At 44.5% G+C, this 25,143-nt stretch overlaps 1 protein-coding gene across 3 annotated transcripts; it reads right to left on the reverse strand.

The window, feature by feature from the left end:
* Nucleotides 1–630: 630 nt before the first annotated feature.
* Nucleotides 631–25,116, reverse strand: AREL1 (apoptosis resistant E3 ubiquitin protein ligase 1). Of its 3 annotated transcripts, none has more exons than XR_009965880.1 (20): nt 20,714–20,974; nt 19,516–19,575; nt 18,619–18,845; nt 16,748–16,985; nt 15,641–15,810; nt 15,382–15,562; nt 14,422–14,669; nt 12,661–12,738; nt 12,028–12,169; nt 11,511–11,632; nt 9,718–9,793; nt 9,243–9,352; nt 7,980–8,159; nt 7,716–7,841; nt 7,432–7,561; nt 7,292–7,350; nt 7,052–7,141; nt 5,918–6,093; nt 4,701–5,736; nt 631–1,316 (listed from the first exon to the last, which is right to left on the reverse strand). XR_009965880.1 is itself a non-coding variant. In XM_062624091.1 (20 exons), the coding sequence occupies exons 2-20, from the start codon at nt 20,802–20,804 to the stop codon at nt 5,634–5,636; spliced, it is 2,607 nt and encodes an 868-aa protein (XP_062480075.1). In that variant the 5' UTR covers nt 20,805–20,974; nt 25,098–25,116; the 3' UTR covers nt 4,179–5,633. The 3 variants fall into 3 exon arrangements, 2 of the variants coding, with proteins under 2 accessions (XP_062480075.1, XP_062480085.1); XM_062624091.1 differs by lacking the exon at nt 631–1,316 and adding an exon at nt 25,098–25,116 and having other exon boundaries at nt 4,179–5,736; XM_062624101.1 differs by lacking the exons at nt 631–1,316; nt 19,516–19,575 and having other exon boundaries at nt 4,179–5,736.
* Between the last annotated feature and the right edge of the window lie 27 nt (nt 25,117–25,143).

Below are 25,143 nucleotides of genomic sequence, written 5' to 3' on the forward strand. Positions count from 1 at the left end.
TATTACAAGTTGAGATTTCTAAAGATTACTCAGAAAACTGCATGAGTTTACAGGCCTTCAGAATTATGTCAACACAAATCCTAAAATGAAGGGGTGGGTATGGGCCAACACACTTCTTGCAGCTTATCAGAGAATTGCCTCTAGAGGGAGATGGATTTGGTTTTGGCCACTGCAGTCACTCCCCCCAAAACCATCCGAACTCACTCTGGCTTTCGTGTGCCTCAGAGAGCACTCTGGAGCAGCCTTAGGCCAATTCCAGTTCTCCATCCCTCGTATGGTGCAAGAGCCCTGCTTCCTTCATCTGAATTCACTGCAGCTTTATACACACGCTGAGGGGCTTGGCTGTCAGCCTCACTCCCCACTTCCAACCCCGTGTGCAATTGCCCACGCCTCAACACACTTTGTAGCACGCCATCCCTGCAGAAGGGTAGCTGGAAAAGACTGATCAGGAATTTTGGGTGAACTTCAGCTACAGCTGTTTTGTTTTACTGCAAAAAAACTTATAGCAAATTATATCTAAAAATGAACACATTCATGCAGTAACACCTCCCTCCTACAATCAAGTTTCATGCTCTGGAGAGCAGAGATTAGGGATTCTCACGCATTCAACGAAATAAAATAAAAACCAAAAACAAACAAGGAAAGACTTTAAGAGGAAGATTCTAGTCTCAGATTCTAAATCATACAGCTGATGCCAAGACAGGCTGATATTCTGATGGACTTTGCTGTTTCCCGTGTTTTCCTTTTATAGTTCCCATAATCACATGTTCAAACTCTTTCTGCTGTCGTGTGCCAGGTCAGTCAGACACACGATGGTAGCAGAACAGCCAAAACTATGCAAAATATAATCATTCTCTATGGGAACCAGGAGTTACAGCTTGGTTCAACTCAGCCTTAACACTATGAAAGCAAGAACTCTTACCCAAATCAAGCATCATTTCTCCATTTTCTCATTCAGGTATCTGAAGAAATTCCTTTGCAGCAGTTCTACAGGTGAGGCAAACAAAAAGCTGAATGCACAAAAATCCAGTTTCCCAAGCAGCACATCTTGGCACATCTCACATCAAGTGGCCACGTGTGGCAACAAGAATCCCAAGACATCACTGTTGCTGGAGACACAAGCTGGGGCATGTAGGATTTCAGCATGAAGCATACAGGCATGATTTCTCTCCCAGCCCTAAGTCCATGCCAGATGCCATGATAAATAGAGGCTGTGAAGTCAGCAACAGACCACTGTCCCCACTCCCTCTCCAAGACATCACAAGACACTGGTGATCAGGACGCACAATGTGGGCAGCCAGATGATATCATGCATCCTGCAAAGAGAAGCAGAAACTTTAGAACCTACTTCATGCTAAAGCAATCCAGCATGCTGACCTCTCTCCTTCACACCCAAACAGATAGTTTCTGAAAACTCCAGCCTCAACTTGGCCCCCTTCCCATGAGTAACACTGGTTATGGCATGTGAGGACATGTCCATATGGTTTGCTGTATCATTTTGCTCATGCCATGTTTGCGAAGTCACCCACCTTTTAGTACCCTGACCCCAACTCAGGCAGCTTTACTCACAACCTCTTCTATTTCCAGGGGGCAACAAAACCTGTTTCTGGATTTCTCTTAACGCTCAACACTGCCTTATCAAACCTGTATCTTCTCCAAACCCAGCATAAGGCAGCTCTTTGCTCCATAGGAGCTCCTAAATAATACCATCATCCAGCACAACACTACAGAGGCCATCCCTGAGACTTGCATGCACGGCTTTATTTAGTTAGTGCTCGTGGATTAAAAGCCAAAAATCAAGGCTAGATGCTAGTTTCATAATGTGCAAGAACATCTGCCTAGTTGTATGGTGGAATACATGCAGCCAGGTAATGCTATGCTGGCTGAAGATGGGCTAAATCTTTTCTCTACAGGCAGCAATGCTAATGGGCTGACTCATGTTGCAGAATTTTCTCAGCTTTTAAAGTTGATTTTAATCCTTAAGCTAAAATGAATCAATCCATCCAAGGAAATTCCGTGATAAACTGAATGCTTTTTGTCAGAGCTGGAAATAGTGGAAGCTCAGAGAATCACAGAAATTGGACATTGCCTCTGAAGGCAACAAGCTGACAACTTGTTAATGACTGTTTTTGTTAGTGGACAGTTACAGGTACACGGTTTCACCAAACATACTGAAAGCATTTTGTATAACTTAAAAAGGTGCAAAGGATTCAAATGCCCCCCTCTTCTCCTGGCTTCATCTAACCTTCTTGACAGCAAGATGAAGCACAAGCAGTATAAAGCAGCCCAGAGTCAGGTAATACATAGTAAGATGACAAACATAAAAGAGTCCTTAAAATACTTTCCAGCATTACCAGCTGCTCCAGCCTACTGCAGAGTCCTGCATGTCCCCAGAAGCTTCTGAACCCAGAAATCCTGGATTCAGTCAGTCATCCTGAGAGGCTGCAGGTGGAGAACCATCCTCTCCCTCATGCTTCAGACCTCAGCAAGACACCCGAAGAGTCCCCTCACCCATGGGCAGCACTCACCAGTTTTATTCCCTCTGTACAGCCCCAGAAGAATGCCAAGCTGAGAAGGCAGCATTTTTAAAATATTTTATTTATTATACAAACTATTTACAAAATCAGCTACTGCAACCACAGGCTTCCAAATTTTGGCTGAACTCTGCCAGAAACTCATCAGAGGGAACTAGGATTTGACCTGTATCATCCACAGCTCCTGGTTTCTAAAAACATGCAACATGACCTGCAGGTGCAGGGTGAAAGCCAGGCCCTCTGCACCTCAAAGCAGCTTCAGGAAACATGGAACTTCTCTGAGATGATACCAGGATCCTAAAGATTTCTGCAGAAGGGCCTCCAAGTGGGAATAAGTAAAGAATAAAAATAAAAGTAACGAGCCTCTGCCAGAAGTAACATACAGTATAAGTGACCAAAGCACATCCCCATTAACTAGTGTTAAGGGCAGCATAAAAAGTGACCTTACTGGGAAAGGGTATAAAGTTAGAGACAAGTTTAGAAACACCTTGATGGATCTCAGGAAGACAGGACTGGCTAGAGCCCTGTGGAAACAATGGGGATGGGTTTAGTTGACTAACAGCACCCATCACACTTCTGGGTGCACTTCTGTTGAGAAAGATCTTGACATCTGCACAGCTGCTGGGAAGCATGGGGTGCTGGCTGCAATGCAATGAGAAGTATTTAGAAGCTCCTTCCAGTAGACAAAGACTGCCCAGTGTCCAGCTACTTCATCCTCAGAATAAAAATGTCCAGCTCAAGAGAAGAAGGGAGAAGATTCCTGAGGAAGGTGTCACTGGCAGAGTTGGCCCATAGCTACAAGGCTGGAAACATCCTCACCAAGTGAGACTGCAACATGGGAACAGCACCAAGCTGTGCCTCCCAATAGACAGGAATTAAGCTGAACACCAGCGCTTCCTCTCAAGTCCCTGCAGAAAGGGGTAAAGTGGCGGCATAAAGAACATAAGAGCTGTGGAAGCAACCTGCAGTATAAATATAATGGTACCAAACTCTCCACCCAAAGGTCAGGACCTTGCAGAATGGAGCCTGCACTAAAAATGGGAGAACAGCCACTACTAAAGTGATCTGTCAGAGCACAACAGTGGCAACTCTGAAGCTGGCAGGCTCCCAGCACCTTGGTGCCAGTGAGGGAATGAATTCACAAGGCAAAGAAATCCCCCTGAGTAGTCTCAATATTCAGCCGGCTGCTTTTTGGCACCAAAATGGCTTATTTTTTTCTGTATGGAAATAACATAGCCCAAGAATGGCCAAGATGCTGCCTTAAAAACATTTTCTAGATGTACAACATTTACCCCAATTTCCCAGTCAATTCAACTAAGCTATACTGGAAAAGCACACACAATTGTCTTAAAATATCCATACTGGGCAGAAGTCTATCTGGATCAGCTTGAAGACAGCAGAAAGGGACTGAAGAGGATGATGTGATTTTTTAATCTAATATGGTGTTCTAAAATTAGCTCAGGGATGCCAGTCTGAGACTCCATTCTGGAAGAAATCCACCAATTCCATAATCAAGCGAAAACTTATGAATTGCAGGTACTAGCAATGCAGGTTTCTCACACTTTGACTCTTGGATGCCTTTGACTCCTGACCTGAGCTGTCTAAAGGACTGATGAGAACTGGAATTTTACTTCAGTGAAGAACTTGAGGATCTTGAATTTTACTTCAGTGAAGAACTCATCAAGATTCCCAGATTCCCCTTTCCTTTACTTCCCTGTGAAGGGCTGAAGGGACTGCCAGCAACAACACACCCCAATGAAAAGCTTGCTTCTCATGCTGATCTGCCCCCTCCTCTCCTCACAAGCCAGTGGTGAGTGCAGTCTGTTGAGTGACCACTTGAGTGACGTTCTAGTTAATAATGTGCTGGAAAGCCAGCAGCACTGAACAGAACAGGAAGAAAAGAGAGCTAAAGAAAGAAAGTAGGAAAACCAGGAGGACAGAAAACCAGCTGCTCTCCAGGCACCAGCACCCCTCTGGAAACTCTGCCTGAAATGCAGTAGTGAAGTCTCAGGCTGCTGCATGATAGAGGTAGAAGCCAAGACCTGTGGGATGATGGCGTGGAGGTACCATGTTTTTCCCAGTACCACCATCCCAAGAACAAACACAAGCCCAGTGCACACTGTAGCTGCTTACCAACCTATCACTGTTAGCACATAACATACATACCCTGAAGGTGAATGTGGGATAGGCATTGGTGCTCAGCATTAAGGAATCACACTCATGCCCATACTCTCTCTCCTGAGGAAGGGAAAAGAAGGCAAGGGCATAGGACAGCTTTCTGTGCAACATCAACTGTCAGAAACATTCAATGGAGGAGAAACTCCTCTTCCAGTTCATTTGCAGAGGCTCATTACCAGCCACTGCTGGAGGATGCTTCTGCTGCTAGACCCTGGTGGAGGTAGTACAGGATCACTGTCAGGGCCAGCACTTGTGCTCCAATGAGATTGTTCTCCCCTTTGGGTTACTCCCTTCAGTGGATACTGCCCACTTTTCTCTGTGGCACAGGCGACAGCAGCATCCAGAGCAAGAAGAACTAGAAACCCTTCTGTGTCAGGTACTGAAAGGATGGACAACCTTATACTCTTCATGAGTCAGAGTTAGATGAGCTATTGGGGAGCATCACTGGGGGAGTTGAGCCAAGACATGGGAAGTTACTAAGGCTTCCCATGAGCCACGTTTCCAGCAGAGCTCCATGCTGGTCTTTCCTCTTCCTCTCAGAGAGCTACAATAAAGGCAACTCAGCAGATATCCTGCACCTCATTGTAACTTCTGCTTAGGAACTTCATCTTTTCAGAGAGGGATGGGCTTACACGGTGCATGGAAATGAAGTGCAATATCTCCTTGATGAATGCACCATAGTCAATTGTTGTTTCACATTGAACCAAAGGGAGAATGAGGGAAAAGGAAAAGATGAGCTCTTGATGACATATTTGGGATATGGAAAGGCCACGTGACATCTTCTGGATGATTAATTCCTTTACACGGAGTCTTTGCTCTGCCTCCGTTGCCCATGTGGAGGGAAGGAGAACAAGCATAGGACTGAACCTGGGTCTTGCCATGAAGAGCCAGGAGGTTAACTGGCCACCTGAAAAGGGGAAATCACAGCATGCCGAAGCCCTCACAACCCTCGCTGATAGCTAGCTGCAGCATCTTGTGCACTTCTTCATAGGAGTCATAAGTAGGGAGGCACAGCTGGTTAAAACTGGAAAACAAGAGAAAAATTCCATTCAGACTGAGAGGACCATCCCCATCAGCTGCTTTTAGATGGGTTGACATAAGCATCTTACACATTACATGTTATATACTGCTGGCCAACCAAAACTAAAGCTGGTGTCATTCCCAAAACCACAATGCGGAAAGTCCTACCACCCCAGGACACTTGCCAAGTGTGGGCTGTTGGCAAAGTACTGTGAGTTGGAGCCGCAATGATCTGGAAAGATGGACAGAGTGCAGCAAATCCTCCTGGAGGCAGCTGGGAGGAACCAGTTGTGAACTGCAAGAGCCTAGCCAGCTCTTCCTGTGTGAAACTGGAGACCACGGTCCAAAACCACCTCATGACCTGTTAGGAAACAGGAAAAGCAAAGCCAGGTCTGCCAAGTGAATCAAATAAGCATCTAAGGAAGATGCAAGATGATCAGTCACTTGCCCTTGTAAACAAGTTACTCATAGTAAAAATTCTTTTGTTTTACCTGGGTGACACATAAAGGCAAGTATTAGAATTTCTTATCAGTTAAGAGATGTCTACTACCTCCCACCACTTCCTTCCCTTAAAGCAGAAAGACTTCTCCCCACAGAGGTTTTATTTTTAGAAGTTCCTGCATAGGTTATGAGGTAAGTTTACAATGCAGAAGCTCATTTGCTTCTTACACTATGCTAATCTTTTGCTTTTCCACAACATCTGGTACTTTTGCAGGAAGGTGGAACCATCCGTGTTTACAGCTAGAAGCTTATACTCCAAACCTATCTTCATCTTGGGTGTTTTGGCAGCTTTTGTTATTTTTTTTAAATGAAGCTGCTAACATTCCCATATCCTTCCCTGTGGGAAAGGCAGGGAGGGATAGGGAAAATTCAAGGTATAAATTTAGGCTACAACATTTACCACAGCACTGAATCCCAAACACTTCACATAGGCTGCAATCATGATCTTCAAGAATCCTTTTGAGATAAGTATCTCACCATGAACATCTTCAGCAGCAATAATTCCCACTGATTCCTCCTGATTCCCTGGCTGAACTGTTCTTAATCAGAGCTTTGTTGGATTTTCTTAGAAAGACCACTGCTGCTGATTTTTACCTGCTGGTAACTGATTAAGCATCATCTCTAGTCAGCCAGGCTGAAGGATGTCTCTAGGGTTAAACATTACAAAATAATGTATGCAGTCCTACTCCTCAATTTTCCAGTTCATCCTCTAGAAGCCTGATTTCCAACCAAGAAATCTGTTCCCAATTTAAGCTGTCCTCTGTTGTAGTTTGAAGAACTGGCTTTCGCAAGCAGGAGGGAGAAATCCTTTCATTTACCTTCTCACGGAAGTGCCAAGATCCTCCTACCACCACAGCATGTGCCTTGAAATCACAGACACTGATATCTCCAGTACCACACATAAGCAACTGAAAGGCAAGAGACTGCGGTCAAAGTCAGGAGCCGGGAAACAAGGCAACAGCTACTGTGCAAATTACAAGTGTTTAAAAGGCTTTATTCCTGGTCCATTTGTCAGAGAGGAGGGGAAGGGTATTGATGCTTAGGGAGCCAATAATTACCTCAAGCTCATTCTCATCAAAAATAGCCAGGAGATTCTCAGGAACTAACTCATTAAGACCTGGAAAAGAAGAGGAGAGCAGCAAGTGCTACGCCCTGGGACATAAAGGCAGAATGAGGTGGGGAGCAGACATGATGTTACCTTTCAGGAAGTGATCCACCTCCTCTCTAACCTGGTTGGCCAGCCTGTACTGCGCAAGCAGATTTAAATACAAGATTTTGTTTTCATTGGTCACTGGTATTTGAGCCCCTCCTGTCACCAGTTCCACCACCTGAAAACAGGAGAACACTCGGTGTGAATGTGACCAACAGCATTCCCCAAACCTGAACTCTCAACCAAGCAAGGAGCTAGTGGCAAGAGTCTGCCTTCTCTGCTACAGGCAGAAGGTGTTAAATTGTCCCACCTCCAGGTACTGCCTCCCTCACCTTCTCCAGCTGTCCTGTTTTGCTATACTTCTCTTCAGCAAAGACCAGATCCATCTCACTCACATCATTGTTCAGTATGAAACAAACTTTGGATTTATAGAATTCTGGGTCATCTGTTTCAAAATACTGTGTGAAAGAAAAAGACATGGAGGAGACAAAAATAAAAGCCCAACAACAAAACATACACTGTTAACCAGGACTCTGGATCTGCTTCTACTACACCAATGTTGAACCTCTCCCCAGACCAAGGCTGAGAGGTTTCACCTTGTAATGCATACGAAGTCCTATGATCTGAGCCAGGAAGGATCGGGTGAAGCGAGCTCGAACCAGTTGTTTGTAGGCACCTCCCAGAGATGATTCATAAAGACACTTTCCTACTAGGCGGCCTGCAAATTCATACACTTTGAGCCGTAAATATGTGGGACGGCCTGGGTTTGGATGTACCTGGGAAGAAACAGCAAAATGAAATACCCAACTACCAGACAAGACTATCACAAATAGCAAGTATGGGACCAGCTTGAGTCACTGCAGCTCTCGCAGGCTGTGCCAGAAGCTTTAGTGTAGTATCCTTAAAGACAAGCTTTGGGGATACTACACTAGAAATAAAATGCCTGAGCCTACTTAGGAAGAATTAAATAAATAAATGTTTCACACACACAGGCCAGAAGCTGCATGAAAGCATAAATGGATTCTGAAATATTCAGAGCCAACAAAACCTCTAGACACTCTGATGCCACCTCCTTTCACCCAGAAACCCAGCCTTCCCTCTGTATCTTTGATACTTCAGTGGTGTCCTGGGTTCAGCAATAGCAGTCATTTTTCTCCTTCTTAGTAGCTGGTGCAGTGCTGTGGTTTTGACTTTCAGCCTGGGAACAGTGCTGATAACACCAATGTTTTTAGCTGTTGCTCAGTAATTTTTAGTCTGACCAAGGACTTTCTGAGTCTCATGCTCTGCCAGGGAGGAGGGGAAGCCGGGAGGAAGCAGAGACAGGACACCTGACCCAAACTAGCCAAAGAGGTACTCCATACCACAGCATGTCATGCCCAGTATATAAACTGGGGGAGTTGCCCAGAAGGGCGAGATCACTGCTCAGTCGGGCTGGGTATCAGTCAGTGGATGGTGAGTGGTTGTATTCTCTTCCCTTGTTATTTCCCTTATCATTATTATTATTGGTGGTAGCAGCAGTGATTTGTGTTATACCTTAGTTACTGGACTGCTCTTACCTCAACCCATAGGAGTTACATTCTTTTGATTCTTCTCCCCATCCCTCTGGGAGTGGGGGGGAGGAAGTGGGGGGGGGGGGTGGGGGGGTGTCAGGGAGTGAGCAAGTGGCTGATTGGACTTAAACCACAACAAGTGGGTTAACATCATGAAGCAAAGCTTCAAGAAAGGCACTGGAAGTGACTGTGCAGGCAAGCTAATGAATGGGTAAGGTTGCACACCACTTAATAGCTGCATCATTATGTAACCATCAGCATGTCAATGCACACATTTCTGTGTGTTTCACATAGGAACTGTAGACTCACCAAAGCCTGGTTGTTATCACTGAAGCGGGTAAAGAGTTGATTGGTGGTATCAAATAATGCCTTGCAGATGAGTTCAAACCACTCTCTGCGTGGACCTCCCCAGTCCAGAGCTATGAGATAAAACAAGCTTGGTCATCCATGGGTCATCAATTCAAGAGTTTCATGCATGCTGCCGAGTATTACCCAAGATGACCGCTTATCACAGCGAACAGCTCCACAGAAAAAAGGAGTAGATGCGGACTCCAGACCTCTAGGTTTTGCTCCCAAATCTAGTCCTAATATTTTTTATTTGGGCATTAGGTCCTTATGTAAAGTAGGGAGAGAATAGCACCAAAAGGGCAATTCACTCACATCTGTGAGAAAGTGAAAGGGCTGGAAAGTCTCAAAGGATAGACATACTATAAGAAACCAGAATTTCAGGCTAAAACTACTCCACCATCACTTCTTCCTCAAATATATTTGCAGGATAACTCACCTTCTTCATCCTGAAAAATCACCTCGAAGTTTTTGCTCCAGTCAGAAACAGAAAAATTTCGTGTTGCTTTAAAAGACTGAAAAAGATAAAATAGCATCAGCCATTACTGCTTAGAACCCCACAACCAATATGCAATCCTGCGCATGTGGATGGGCAATTTAAGCAACACAAACCCAAGAAACAGTCTAGTACTCTAAAGTATAAAAATGAGAATTAGGAACTCCTAAGGTCTAATTCTTTGTCCAAAGCTACAGAAGCAAATTCCTCATTTTCTATCATGAGAGACACATTATCCACATAAATACAGCTCATCTTAAAACCAGTGTGAGGTCTGAGCACAGCACAGATGTATCCCTCTCAATGCTGCAGTACAGTATTAAAATGCCTGTGGGAAGGAGCAATTTCTGTAAAGCACTCACAGCCCACGAGTTAGAGTTAAAAAAGAAACGTTTCAGAAAGCATTGGAAAATAGCTTGAAGGGTTCAGTGCGTTCATACTTAAAGTCACAATGCAAAAAAGTAACAAAATATTTCAAGTGTCTCCAACTTCCTGTGTCCCGATTCTGGATTCCAGTTAAACAAAGTTACAAAAGCTACACAGCAGTCCTCAGTCACACAGGTAGCTTTGGCTTAGCTTATCTTCAAATAGGTTAGAACATCACAGAAGCTACACCTCTGGGCTAAACACACTGGTCACATACATTTGTAGCAGTCAACCTCGAACACTAAATCTTACATTTATTATTATGGCACCTTAATTTACTTTGTCTTATGAGGGTGTAACATCAGTGCTCATGACAGTGCAGAAATTTCCAAAATAGAAATACTATTTATGAGTGAAGTAATTTCGTAGCAAGCTATTAACTGAAACATAATCTCATAAACACTGCAAGCTCATGTATGCAGAAAATACTCCAAAAACACAGATTTACTGAGTGTAAATCAAGGGAAATCACTCCTGCTTTGCCCAGAAATGTTCTTTTCCATCTTTATAACATTCCTGTTGTTAGACACATGCGGAAACAATAAGTCAGGATAACTGCCTGCCCTGTGCAGACAGTATTTAGAATGGCACTTAAGAACTGTATTATATGAATGTCTCTTTCTTAAGTTTGATTTTGAAGACACATCAGCTCAGGTCAGCATTGGTGAAGACTTAGCTCAAAGACTTCACAGAATATTTTTTCATCACACTGAAACCACTGTTAGAAGCCTGTCAATGCAAGAGTTTCATGCATCCAGCTCAGTAACACCTGGTTTGACAGCTTATCTCACTGAATGGCTCTGTACCAGAAAAACAGCAGTTAAAGACTCACAAGCTTTAGGTTCTGCTCCCAAATCTGGTCCAGGTAGAGAGTGTCACACTGGGCGTCAGGTTCCAATACAAAGTGGAGACAGAACAGCACTAGCAGATTTCCTGCTTTTTCAGACTGTGCATGCATTTACCCTAGACATCTCTCAGGTCTCGATTTACTCTCTGATGAGGTCCTTAAAAAATTATCAGAGCTGAAGCTTCCAGTTACTTAAGAGATTGATCCAATCTTACTGGCTGCAGAGCAGGAACACAGCATCCCACGCAAGAACAAACCTGAACACAGACGAGCTACCGGTAGATTTTTCTTTTTGCTTTTTCCCCATCTCAAGCTGTCTATTGGCATCCGCCTTGAAACTGAAGGACTTATCATTTCTACGTGGTTGTCCTAGCACATACCAGCTTGAATTTCTTTAGGCACTGAGCAGAAGAAAAAGGATGGAGGAAGCACTGGGCTTCAGCAAAGTGACTGTTACACTCACCGACTCCAGCAGACAGTGACGGCTGACCTTCAGTGTGACCTTTGAGTGAGGTCTTTTCATATGCACCTGACGTAGCTCCCGCTGAAAGAAGTTCACTTTGTCCTGGAAGGTCTCTGAGCCTCCTGAGAATATTGACAATCTGGGTCAGGCCTAAACTGTCAACACCATCTAAAAAGGCATTCCTAAGACTAACTGCACAGGTTGGGTTTACAGCCCAAGGTTGAGTTTATTGCAGGAAGATTTAGAGACAGAACTCTAAAGGCAGTCTGCAGTTAGTCTTGGTAGACATTCAGACACTCACAGGTGTGCTTTCAAAGAGCCTGACAGAAAAGCCAAACTGAAAAGGAACAGCTGGCACGATGAAATAAATTCACTGGAAACACCAATCAGAACAGAACATGAGACTCCAGGAATCAGAATCTCAGAGGTCATTCAGGGCTGGCATTTCTCTCCAGGAAAACTAGCAGGCTCAAGTGTTAACTTCCTGGCTACCGTACCCACTTCACCAGCCCTTTACCTATGTTTTTATGCAGAGAGCGAATGAAAGTGGCTGCCAAGATGTTCCTCTCCTTGCAGCTGAGCTCCACAGGAGGTTGGATCCCATCATCCACCACCAGTGTCAGTAATTTGTGCACAGGGTCAGGGCCAAGGTATGAAAACTGGCAGCAAAAAGATGCAAGAAAGGGTAAACCCATCGTGCAGAAGGCATAGTATATTCAATAGACAGGGCAACACCACCTGCATTCCCAGACTTTCTCTGCTCACCCATGCAGATGCAGTTAACAGGAACACTATTTCAAGCATTCAGACTCTACTTAGGAGGCTCCTTCAAATTTCACACCCTAACCCAGGGGCTTCAGTGGACACAATCACAGCATTTTAGCAAGGTTATGAGGAAAATAAGATAAATGCAAAAGGAATCAAGATTTTTGCCTAGCAGAGGCAGGAGGGAGTGATAAAACTGGCTCCTATTCAGAAATATCAGAATTCATGCACTGAGAGGGAATTCCAGAGTTGAATTTTACCCAACAAAGTATTGCTCTGTGGGTGGAAACCCTTCTCTCCAAAAGGAAAAATCAGTCTATCATTCACAAGGACCACAAGCTAACAACATGGAGACGCAATGACAGCTACATGGGAAGAGGCTCACCTTTGTGCCAGGACATACTCTAAAGGTGAAAAGGCGCCATGGAATGATCTTCAGGTAAAATTCTTTCACTGATAATTGCTGAGTAACCACAAAGAGAAGAAGATGTTAAAAGTGACGCATCTGCTAAGGGCTGACCGTGGAACACGAGGCGCAAGACAGATCCATAAAGCCAGAACTCCCTGAGCCCAAGGGGCAGTTTTCTGCAACATCTGGTGATACCTTCTTCTGGTTCAATACATAAACACCTTTACAGAACTGTAAGGAACTTATCTGTAAGGCTTGATATTTATTACACATGTGGGATCCCTGCATGACACAGATTTTACAACAGTGTTCAGCAGAACATCACCAGTCTAACTGGAAGGTAATGTTTAAGCACACTTGAGAGGCTGAATTCAGGACAAGATTGTAACGCACTGACAAAAAGGTTTTGGAAAAAAGCACACTAACAGGACTATTGCTACTACTCCCTAATTATCACAACCATTTCAAACAGCTTTTAAAAAGCAATTGCTAAACCCATGAGATCTGCAGAAATTTCTTCTCAGTGTACTTCTGCCAGAACAAATAACTAGGAACTGTGGCTCTGTCGCCTTCTGGAGAGCAAGCCAAGATGAAATTTTAGCATCTTTAGACAGAACACAAAACCATTTCCTGCACAAGCCTGTTCTAGCTGCAATGACTGGAAAAAAAAAGAAAACAGCATTTCTCCAGAAACAAAGCAAATATGAACATCAACCCCTTGAAAAAATAACAACATAGTAACAGTCATCTACTGTGCAGAGAGATGCCCTAGGCATATATTAGAGATATCCAGGGATTCAACTACAAAAGCACCAGAATCACATTAACAACTTTGGCACCTAAAGGGAACTTGCAACAGTTCTGGTGATCTCCTTTACTACGTAGTACAAGACAAAAGAGTATAGAAGTCCAGAGCGATTACCTGTATATTCAAAGGATGCTGAGCTCATGAGGACCCAGCACTCATTCCCAAAGTTAGTTCTTAGAGCTGCATGCAGCAGAGATTTAGAAATCTTTAGCAACACCCTCTATCCTGTAACTGTTTCACAGCCCTCTTTTTCTCTTTAGAGAGCAGTTCCTGGATTAGTTTTTTTCTTTGATATTGCTGCATTTTCAGAATGTTTTCAGATCAACAGATTAAAAAAGTGAATTTAAATTTATTCATAGATTTAGTGGAATTTACTTTCTAGTTTCTCTGAATGCTCATAGGCAATAAGATGGGGCAATAGCTTCTGTCAACATATTCTCACTATAAGAGAAACCTCAGTTTCTCTTGACTTGCTTGAATCCTGCTTCTCTGCTTATACATTTACCCTTTGTCCCCTGACCATACGTTTTTTTTTCCTTTTATTTCCCTGAAACAGTCAAGAAACAGGACAAAGACATAAAATCTGAGACTCTCCAAGTTCCAATCTATAGATATCAAAAACTGAGAAAGGGAATGCCAGGTCTGACCTGACCAGAGCAAAGGAAATATCCATTGAACAATCAGCAACACAATTCCCAGTAGGCTTTGGATCAGACCTAGAAAGACACATGGAGCCCTAAAACATCAAGGAGCATTTTAATATCATTCTCAGTCACGAGCTCAATGTTTGTTGTCCAGCCTTAGGCAAACCTTTTTTAACCGAATCTGAGGCACCTAAATCTGGAGCTAAGATACAGGGCACAAAGAAGCTCTTCAGTTACAGTATACTTTAAATATGCACTCAAGAGTGGCAACTTTGTGATCTCTACCTTAGGTGACACATAGCAGTACACTTTTTTAGGTTTCTTCACTTTCTCAGGCGTTTGGCTGTCAGCAGAAGAATCTTCATCTTCATCCTCAGTTGCAGTAGAAGGACGGCGCTGGGAGGAACTCACGTGCATTGGTGGAAGTTGCCACTGAGTGTTGGTATAACTAGGAGCATCATAAAGGTAGGCTTCAAAGTAAATACTGACACCTGAGGTGGACACATTGCGTTCTACAATGTTCTTTTCATTCTCTGAGAGAAATAGATGTAAAAGAGTTGTGTAAATCTTAATAGAGACCAAAATCAAAAAGTAAAGAATCCACAGACCACCATTAACTTAATTTCAAAGAAAAGACAACACACCCATAGGAAAACATGGTCAAGAGAAACTCTTAACCCAGGAGTGGGATGAATACATTTAAGACAGCAGTTTTAACTATCCTGGCTTCTTACAGTGACTGGTTGAAGAAAAACAGAAAAAGGCATACAGAGCCCCTCTCTCAGAGCAGCAGCCTGAAGGCATGCATAGCCACATGACAGCCACACTGCAGACTGGCTCACTCCTGAAGAAACCAGGAATTATAAAATTGCAGAAAAAGAAAGCATGTAAGTTACGTGTTCTTCATCCACATGGCTTAACATACAATACATGACTGACTCACTTTTGTTATGGCTCAGATGTCAACTACTAGCAAGCGATAAATATTGCCTGATTTCTGAGGTAAACCTCCTGAGATAAGGGAAAATACACACACATGCTTTTATCTGCTAATGGAACAGAGTATCAGCCTTAGAGAGCTCCCTTGTCAGCAGAAATTAATTTACCTTAACACTTTTATACAAAGAGGCATTCCTTGATCAATTAAGCAAGGGTAGCCTGCAGAGAAGCCACACTGAAGTCTGCTACATGAGTGCAGCAAAAGCATCTTGTAAGAGGAGATGTAGAGAATGAATCTTGACTCACCACTTAGAACAATGATGTCAAAATCGCCATTACTTATGGGCTGGTTCTGGTAGGAGATGCAGGCATGGAAACACCCTCTACAGTGCAAGGTGAGTCGGAAGAACACTTCACAAGTCTGCCGATTGGACACCACAGACTTCTCAAACACAACATCAGAGCTCTCGTCTTCTTGAGGACCCAGCTAAACAGGAAACAAATTAACAAAGGGGTCTCTCTAGCTCATCTGAAGCCAAGTAGCAAGGGATGAGGCTGCACCCACCTCATGGATGGAAAGGCTGTAATTGTGCTCATCTACCAAGGACACAGAATTGCTGGTGGGATTGTCATACTCATCTCTGGGAGCTATATGCAGAGTATGCTGCTGCCCACAGGTCAGGACCAGAGTGGAAAAATGGCAGACAATTTTGGTTTTGGAGGGAACCACCATCCCTGAAGCAGACAACAACAGTTTAGAGGCAAATTCCAAGGTGAAACTACAAAGAGCAAAGGAAAAGCAACTAGGGGTACAATACCCTTGAAAACTGATCAAATCTAGACACATTCTATGCCACTTATTTGAAATACAGAGTATCTGACCACTGAAATACACGGGTTTGCCTTGAGTCAAAAACGTAATACTGATAAAGCAAACACAGTTACTAGCTCTCTAACACGTTTTTTTTCCACCGTTCTAACCTTCAGCTCAAGAATTTGCTTCCCACTGCACATACAAAAGACACAAGCAGGCTGACATCCCAGGAAACCTGCATATTCAGCCTATCAGACAAACTAGTGTGTAGAGTACCTGAGTGAAACCCAAGCTTCCTCTTTCTGAGGGGGCATCTTAGCAAGCTTTGCATCTATTCACAATGCAATGGAATAGAGGTGCTTTCGGTGAACATGTACATGAAATATAAAATATGTCAACTGTGTAAGAAAATGTTTTCAAAGAAGCATATAATCAAAGGTACCAACTGCTCCAGGAGCTTAAAGAAATAGAGTAAGGTATTCAAAACAGGAAGAGTCATATCATGATAGCATTTCCAATTCAGATACAAGTAACTCAATACTTTCACAAAAGGCATTCTCTGAATAGCAGATGGACCATGAAAGAGTTACTACAAAACAGAGAACATGACAAGTGGTTAGGGAGTTTAAGCAGCACTAATGACTTATTCAGTAAGGCATTTACTATTTTGCCATGTGCTAGTAGTTGCAAGTATTTAGTCATGGGTCTATTGCTGGGATCTACACATGGCAAGAGGAAAATGATGATGGGTAACCCTTTCCCTGTCACATACCTATTTTAGCCTGAAACACATTCACCTAACTGCCTCCAACACCTCCAAATCTACTTTCAATCATTAGAGGGCCACTTCAACCTTACCTGGCTGGAACACCTTGTAGTAGGGGCTGTAGGCCACATTCAAGCCACCGAGTTTTACAGTGATCTCATATCTCCCAGCCCTGCGCACAGTGAAGGCCACTTTCACCACATTGGAATTAGGCTCCTGAAGAACTTCCTGGGTTACAGGAATATCAATTGCTAGCTCCACATGGCAGATGTGAACTCGCAGCCCGACAGGCCGGTGAGCAGGGAAGGGTTGCCCATTTTTATAGAATAACTGCGTGGGAAATGGAGAAGTCCAGGTCAGTAAAAGTATGCAGTGCACAGAGCAAGAGAAAGCAATCTGCCTTTGGGAAACAAGGGCAAGAACCCCAGCCCAGAAAATGAAGGAAAAAAAAAAAACAAAACAGCCAGCTGTGTCATACAGGCTGTGTTCTCTGAAGCGAACAGGGCACAAGCGGGCACTGAACAGTCTCATTCTCTTTTGTGCTGGGGTTCAAACAAGGGCTCTGAAAAGAACATGCCTCTAGGCATTTCTTTTCTGCATATTAGCACAACATCAGAGCAGAAACCAACAGATTCTACTACTGAAAGGAAAAAAGCAAAGCCACATCCTTTCAGAGAAACAAGCAAATCTTGTCCATTTCAGCTCTGAAAAAGCTCTCACTGATTTCTTAAAAGAAAACGTCTGGAGAAGATGCTGACCTAAGGAGCTGACCCAATCTGTACTGATAAGAAACATCAGCAGGAAAACAAAGTGTTAGACAAAATCAGAGGCAGCTCAATCACCAAAATTATCTGCTAGACAACGTCAGAAGGTAATATACCTAGACCAGTTATGACCTTAGAAGGAAAGAATTACACCTCCAAACTCATGTGCATGGCTCTTCAAGAGCCATCAGTTTGTGGGCCAGATCCTCCCTGCCATCAGCAGTCAGCCTGCAGTCAGCTAAAGGGTACTAATTATTGCCTATTTTAAATAAGGGAGAGTGTGGGGCCTGAAGTAGCACGTATCTTGACTGTCAGCAGAAGACACCAGTCTATGCAACAGCTACTGTTGATGAATAAAGGGCTAAGCAAATGGGAGACAAACATGAAGTGTAAGGGCATGTTGCTGGAGCTGCCATGGGTAAGACTCAGTAAGGTGAAGAGAATAAATTTAAACAGCAGGAACAGAACATGTTCCTTTCCCCTCAGCTCTTTTGCAGTGCCTGCCCTGGAGTTAGAACTCCTCACTCACTCTCTTGAGAAGGATGGCTTTGGCAAGCTAGTTGAACTTTTCTTCTGTTTTTGAAACCCTTCTAGGTGGGGTAGAAAGGTGGACACATGAGCCCAGCAAAATGTATTCAAACTTTCTCCGCATAGCTTCAAACTCTCAGTGTTCAGGCCCCTCACCCATCTTATGTATGCTTGTCCCATTCCCCTAGACTTAGCCTTTTGGGATTGGAAGGAAATGAAAATTCTTGGCAGGCTTTTCCAGGTCAGACACAATAACACTCAATTTTGGAGGAATATGGAGCAGCCATGAAGCTTTACAGCTCTTGGGTTGGTAAAATGCCCATTCCCACGCTTCCAACTTCAGCTGCACAACCGAAAGATTGCACCAAGTCTGCTGAAGACAAGGCTCAGCCCACTCACTTCCCAGTAAAGGAAGCAGTAGATAGGACAGACCTGGTCTCCTGTGACTCTTCAGAAGATTCTAAAGAGAGGGAGATGAGATTTTCAGGAGTGCAGAACTCAGGTACACACTTATAGAGCTCATTTATGGGGGGCAGAAGACAAACAGATAGCTTTCCTACTCCTAGGTTACATCCAGCTTGGGCCAAACAAAAACATTTGAAAAGCCCATCCCTAACTCAGACCTTTGTTACTGTACCCAAAGCTGCAAGGAAACAGAAATATTCCCTTACATGCACTCGGAAGGCCATGCTATGGCCCACCTCGTAGGGGTCCTTCCAATCCCAGGAGATTTTGCAGGACCGGGGATCCAGGTAGTTGCCTCGCACGTAGTCATAAATAGTTCGCTCCCCTCGGCGTTCCCGGTCCTCATGCTGAAGGAAGCTGACTATACGTGCGGCAAGCTCAAAGAGGAACTTAATGGTGAAGAAGAAAGCTACCACAAACACTGTGATCCCACCTGCAGCAAGGAAAGAACAGAAGGCGGTTGCAGCAGCATGGCTGAGTCAGGCACCCAAATCCCTTCTGCATCAGCCCAAGATGCTTTTTATTAATGACAATCTACTCAACTGCAAATTAGGTGTTTAAGGCAGAAGCTATTATGCGAACATTTATGGTTTGTGTTATGTTACAAGTAAGGTTAGAGTAACAAATCCCTTAAAACTCTGCACATTACTGCAAACAGAGGATATAAGTAAAGGTCATACACAGTCTCAGGTATGGCTAGCAGATGTCTCAGCAGAAGCATATAATTCTCTCCTTTGGTTACCTAGTTTGGAAACTAGTTGCAATTTAGAACTAGAGGTTCCTTCAAGGAAACAGTTATATAACCACACAGCCCCTGCACATCACATTAAGGCTGGACTAAGAAGCATCATGGAAGCAACAATCCTGCACTAGTTCTCTACAGAAAAAGTAAGGGGATGGCTTAGGAATGACATCAGTGGAAGGACTTCGGGAACGAGAATGGTGGAGAGGCAAATTCTTCCAGGTGGAGGGCAGAGTGCAGGATGACAGTAACTTCATGTTTGTTATGTAGACTCTGAACATAAAAGCAGAGGCTTTCAAGAAACCTTTCTAATGCCTATGGAGAAGTCAACAAATACAGTGGCAGCCTTTCCTTCACTTACCAATAATGTAAAACATCAGGTCCCTTCGGTGAGACACACAGCCGAGGATCACAGCTGCATCTAGAACACAAAATAGGCCAAGTCCAGTCCAACGACTCTTCCTCACACATGCTGGCCTAAATTTAATTTATGATTCCTCAAACAAATACTTATTGATCATCTATCTTCCTTTCCAAGGACATCCCTAAAGCATTATTCCATAAGACTATGAAATATGCAAACAACACAGCGTGCTACAATGAACGGTTCTTCGTCCATCACAGATTCCCCCTCAGATCAGGAGCTATCAGTAGGACAACGTTATCCTCAGAAAACAGTGAGAACGGGCTCTGGGTACTGCAAGACAGAGCTACTTTTTGCAGAATTACCAACTTGGGCAGCAGTGGCCAAAAGTCACTCATTCAAAATCTAACACCTACTTGTTTCTGCAAATCACAGTTAACTTCTAGTCTGCCATGAAAGCACAGTACAGAGCCACCACTAAAATGGACAGAAGCTGACCCTCAACCAGCAACCTCAGAATAAGAAGCTATGGAATAAAATGACTGCAGACAAAATCATTCCCATTTGTTCAAAACAAACTCCTTCTAGGGCAGAATCCATTTTTTTGCCCTGTAACTCCACTACGGAAAGTATGAATGCAACTGGAAAACAGTCCATCTGTATTCTCCTACTCACTTCTGCAAAGTGGAGCCTCACCACTGAAACTGGCTGATCAACACACAAGCTAAAACCTTGGTTTTGTAGGCTATTAATGTTGCAGCAATTTTTAGAGACATCGATCTAGAATCAAGTTCTCAGTGAGAAGGCTGCTAAATAAACATGTAGTAAACAGACCGCACCCAGAACAACAACATGCTGTCTGGCTGATATGACACAGATAGCAGCAAGGAACGTGTGTGACAATTAGACAGCCTGGCATACACTAATGCACACAATATAGCTCGCCATGTCACCATTCAGTTAGTAAGAAGCTACATTGTGCATTCAAGCTGCTTTTTCTTTTTTTTTTTTTAAACAAACACAAAAGGGAAGTTATTTGTCAGTCATCTCAACAGCAGCAGCAACGGACATCAGCATGCAGAAAGCTCAAATGAGATATTTCCCCCTAGCAATAGCCATGACTTCCCAGACCAGCAAACCCCCTTTGCTGGCCTCCATAGATATTCCATCCTGCAACCAAAGAGCAACCACATACCTTTACACAAGTACCCATGTTCTAAAAGCCAAAAGTGGAGCACCCATTCTTCAGCATCCTTCCTCCTTGTGCCCAACACTGGGGCAAACATCAGCAAGAAATGGCCATAGGGAAGATTGTCACAGAAAGAGAAACTCCTGGAACTTGCATCACAGAATCACTGCTGAAAGGTGGGGACCTGAGCACAGCAATTTCTTCCTCTTTGTGGAAAAGTGTTGCCCTGCAATGCTGCTCCCTGTAGGCTGTTGTTTGCTAGCTTCCCTTAAAAAGGAAAAAAAGGGGAGAGAAAAGTTAGATTGCCCCACTGCTGTGGACAAATCTAGCAAGTAGAAACATGTGACAGGTGTAAGATGCACGAGCGTTGCTAGATGTCGAATCAATAGGAAAGGTATCACTGATGATGAGGTGTTAGGCTGCCCCACATCCTCAACCTTCACCTGTCAACAATCTCATTTCTTTATGACACCCTGAAACCAGCAGGTTCAAGACAGAACAAAACACATCCTTGCTTCATAGGTTTCATTGGGCTCATGTTTTTTTTTCCCCACCACCTGATGTGGTTTTAGGTATTCAGGAAACCACTGTCCTCACAAGGCATTTCAGTTTCAGGAGCACTGTCCACTCAATTACAGTTTACTGTCAGGACTGAGGTAAAAATAATAAAAACCTAACAGGAAGGATTGATGCAGCCCACAAAACCCAGGACATATGCAAGAAGAAAAGCCACAGAGCCTACACAGTCAGTATCATTGAGAACACAAATTACATAAAAGAATGAGAATGACATGAACAGACCCAGGCTCACCACAGCAGCTATCTGTAAAGACAGTCACCTCTTACGGGGATGTAAGCGATGTGCTCCTTCTGCTTGCCATACCATTGCCTCAGCTGCCACTTCCTCCTTACTTGCCCCTCATCTACCTTCCTCTTCACATCTCTCCTACTTTCTTCCATCCCAATAATCATACAGACCTGGCTGCCTTTGCACACTTCCACTGAGCTTTCTAATACATGTGAGAACCAACAGGTAAGTCTGTGCAGAGCTCTTTGACTGTGTTGCAGGAGCAGCCAGACTCTCACTGTCTTTTCTTCATTCACATCTCAAGGAAAATCCCACCCACTTAGACATTTTCTTCATTCCTCTGCTTGAGCGAACAGCAATGCAGTCCCCATGCCGAAGTTCTCATTCTCCTCCTAAGCGAAGCTTCAGGTTTCTAAACTCCTACCTCTGTAGCAGAATCATTGACCTAGCAATTTCCTTGATATTTTAATTCTTCCACAGTACATATCCAAGATGTTCTACAAATGCCTAGTCAAAACTCTGCTGCAGCTTGGCCTGGCTGTGGAAGGTCTATGTCTTCTCTCCACACAGCGGAGGAATTTCACGGGAACTTACCAACCTTTGGGAATCTATAAGATGTCCCTCCAGCATCTTACAGAACCAGTCTCTTTGTGTCACCAAAAAAAAGTCAACACAAAACTGGCCCTGTGCGTTCATCTACCCAAGCTATTTCTGCTTCAGTCCGTAACTCTTTACCTTCTGTAAAGCACACCACAAGTCACCTGGCATCTCTCCTAAAAGTACAAAAAGAGAAAGGCCCATCATTTCAACTACAAGGGTTTTTAAGTCAATTGAAGCCTCAGTCTCTTGATGTGGATTGCAAAATTTCAGAGCTCACTGGACACAGTGAAGGAGTTACCTCCCTCAAATGGCATAGCAACTTGTCATTTTATTATCTCTGCGTGAAGTGATAAACAAGATACAAAGTCAGGTGGTCACCAGAGATGAAGTGACTGTCTTACAATCAACTTTCTTCTAGCATACACACTGCCAGCAACTTTAAGGATGCTTTTGCAGCTGGATACATTGGGGTAAAGAACCATGCTGCGAGTAGCTGATGTCCAAGATACGTTGCCATTCACTTACTAGAATGCAGATCTAAATTAAAATAGCATCTGCGCTACAAACTGCAAGCTAACCATCTGGGAAACTAATTCTGAACATTAGCCATATAAGGTGCCATTTTTGCTAGAACAGAAAAATAATGCTGAATTATCTGACAGGTCTCAGTGATCTTGATCCAAGGACAGAGCAAGCAATGGTCTCCTGCCACCTGCAGGGAAAAGAGGGATTTGGAAAGCTTCACCTTGGTTTGACTCAAGAAGTACTGGCCTAATCAGGATAGACAGCAAGGAATCATAAACTATATTAGCATCATCGTTTCTCTCAAGTCAGCAAGGAAAGGAAGGCCAGTAATGGGAATACATTTTGTTCGTATTACTGCTGTTGTGAAGCCAGAGGAACACAGTGCAAATCTCCAGAAGAAAGAACAGGCATAGCTGCACATACAAAAGGAACTATAACACAGTAATGGCACATTCATGTGGCTACAACTACAAAGCCAGTTGGGGGCATGCTATACAGAACTGATCTTCTGAGGTCCTAGGAAATCTGTTGTGTGTCATGGTTTTTTTTGGTGCACTGATAAATTTAACTTCCTTTCTTCTTTGCCCTGACAAATTCCAAAAATTAAGAAGAAAGAGGGATTAAAAACCTCTCATCCACCTAAGATGACAGAACTCTTCATCCCTATACGGAATGTCCTCTCAATCCATGCACACAAATGTCCACCACCAATGGCATATGGATCTCATGCCATGCACAGGGCAAGTCTCTTTTGAGTGAGAAGGCACAGTATTTTCTCACACTAAGTAAAGCACGCACAAACCAACAAACAGGAATGCCCATGGGAACCTAGCTTTAAAATATACCCACAGAGGACTAAAAAGTCAGCGCAAAAAGCACTGAGCAGGCTCCAGTATCAGCTGTCAAGGACAAAAGCCACATCAATGGCCAGTGTCCATACAAAACAGTCATTCTCTCACCAGGGCTGGAATTTTGTCATACACGTTCACACACAAGCCAAGTAAAATCGTGGGAACATGAAAAAAAAAAAACAACTACAACACAGGAGACTTTTGCCAACCGCCTTGGTCTAAGGACTTATAATCAAAACGGAACCGCCATCAGGGCTGTCAGTTCTCCCTGTCCTTCTCAAACACAGCAAGCCAGACAGGCGGTAACTCTCAGGCAAGCCTCATCTTGACATCAGATCAGCTCCCTAAGCCAGAACAACATTCAGCCTCTTGCCACCCATGGGGAAAGCAGATCATCCCTTTCCTCCTCGATTATTGCCTTCACCCAAACCATTTGGGTCACTTAAGCAGCATCAGAGAAGCCACACCGTGTGTCCTCAACAAACAATTAAGCCTGGTACAATCACCAGTTCAGCTGTGGTTTCGCTAACAAACCCAGTTCTCTTTTCAGTCTAGTTTTCCTTCTCCTTATCAGAGCCTCAGTCATAGTTCTATTGAGGGCAGTGCTTCAGGAAGAACACTCCTGCATAATACCTCACTGGCTGCATAGCTGCTTTTTCTGACCAGGACACCAAATAAAAGCGGTTGCATTTGGAAGATACCCACAGCTACAAGTTCTCACTAATCTCAAAAGCTTACACAAGAAAGATAACAACAGGGTGGCTTCTCTTTCACCTTCCCAGCGCAGGGCACTAGAAACCAAGGTTCACGGACTAGTCTGAGAACTTGGAGAATGTTCCCTTACATGTGCAGAAAAGATATTTTGAGACAAACTACACCATTACAGTTGCAGAAACCACTGCTGAAAACGTGCCTACTTGTCACAACTGCTGTCAAGATCTACGGATGACAACGCATTGCTTTTAATGTAGGCATCTACCAGCCAGAGCACAGCAAAGCCAGCACTACATCACTTCTTCAAATCATGCCAGCCCAGCAAGCTTCTGAAAGCGGCTGACCGCCTCTGTAATCTCCCAGCCCCGTGAACAGAAACGGAGGGGAGAAGGGCGATCGGTGTGATCTGGGCTCCCCGCGCTTGCATCAGCTGGTGCCAACGCACCCCACGGCCTCCCCAGGCGCCAGCCCCCGCGACCTGCCACCGACACACCGACAGCAAACGGCTAGGCCGAACCAAGAGAACGCGGAGACCACCGCGCTTCACACCGCGGATGGCCAGCGCCAGCTCTCTGCTCACCGGGAGCACCGGCCCCGCCGTGGCCCTCCGAGGGTGGCCACCCGCCGCCGGCAGAGCGGGGACCCTCGCCGCAGCTGCACCAGGCCTGCCGGGGCAGCGGCAGGGCGGTCTCCAGCACGGGCGCCCCGGGCCGGCAGCGGGGCCACCCGCGGCCGGGCCAGGCCGCGTCGGCCGCCACTCCAGGGGGGACGACCGACCCTGCGGGGCGGCCGCGCTACGGCTGCAGCTTCTTCGGCCCGGGAGCCCCGCTCTCACAGCCGGAGCGCCCCCCATCCCTCCCCGGGACGCGGACGGGACAGGGAGCACCGTTACCGAGGGCTCCGGCGGCAGCCGCAAAGCTGCCCGCTCTTGTGCGCGA

Source organism: Pezoporus occidentalis, unplaced genomic scaffold (genome assembly GCF_034315485.1).
Source record: "Pezoporus occidentalis ecotype Australia unplaced genomic scaffold, CSIRO_AGI_Poc_V1 ctg108, whole genome shotgun sequence".
NCBI classification, from domain to species: Eukaryota; Metazoa; Chordata; class Aves; order Psittaciformes; family Psittacidae; genus Pezoporus; species Pezoporus occidentalis.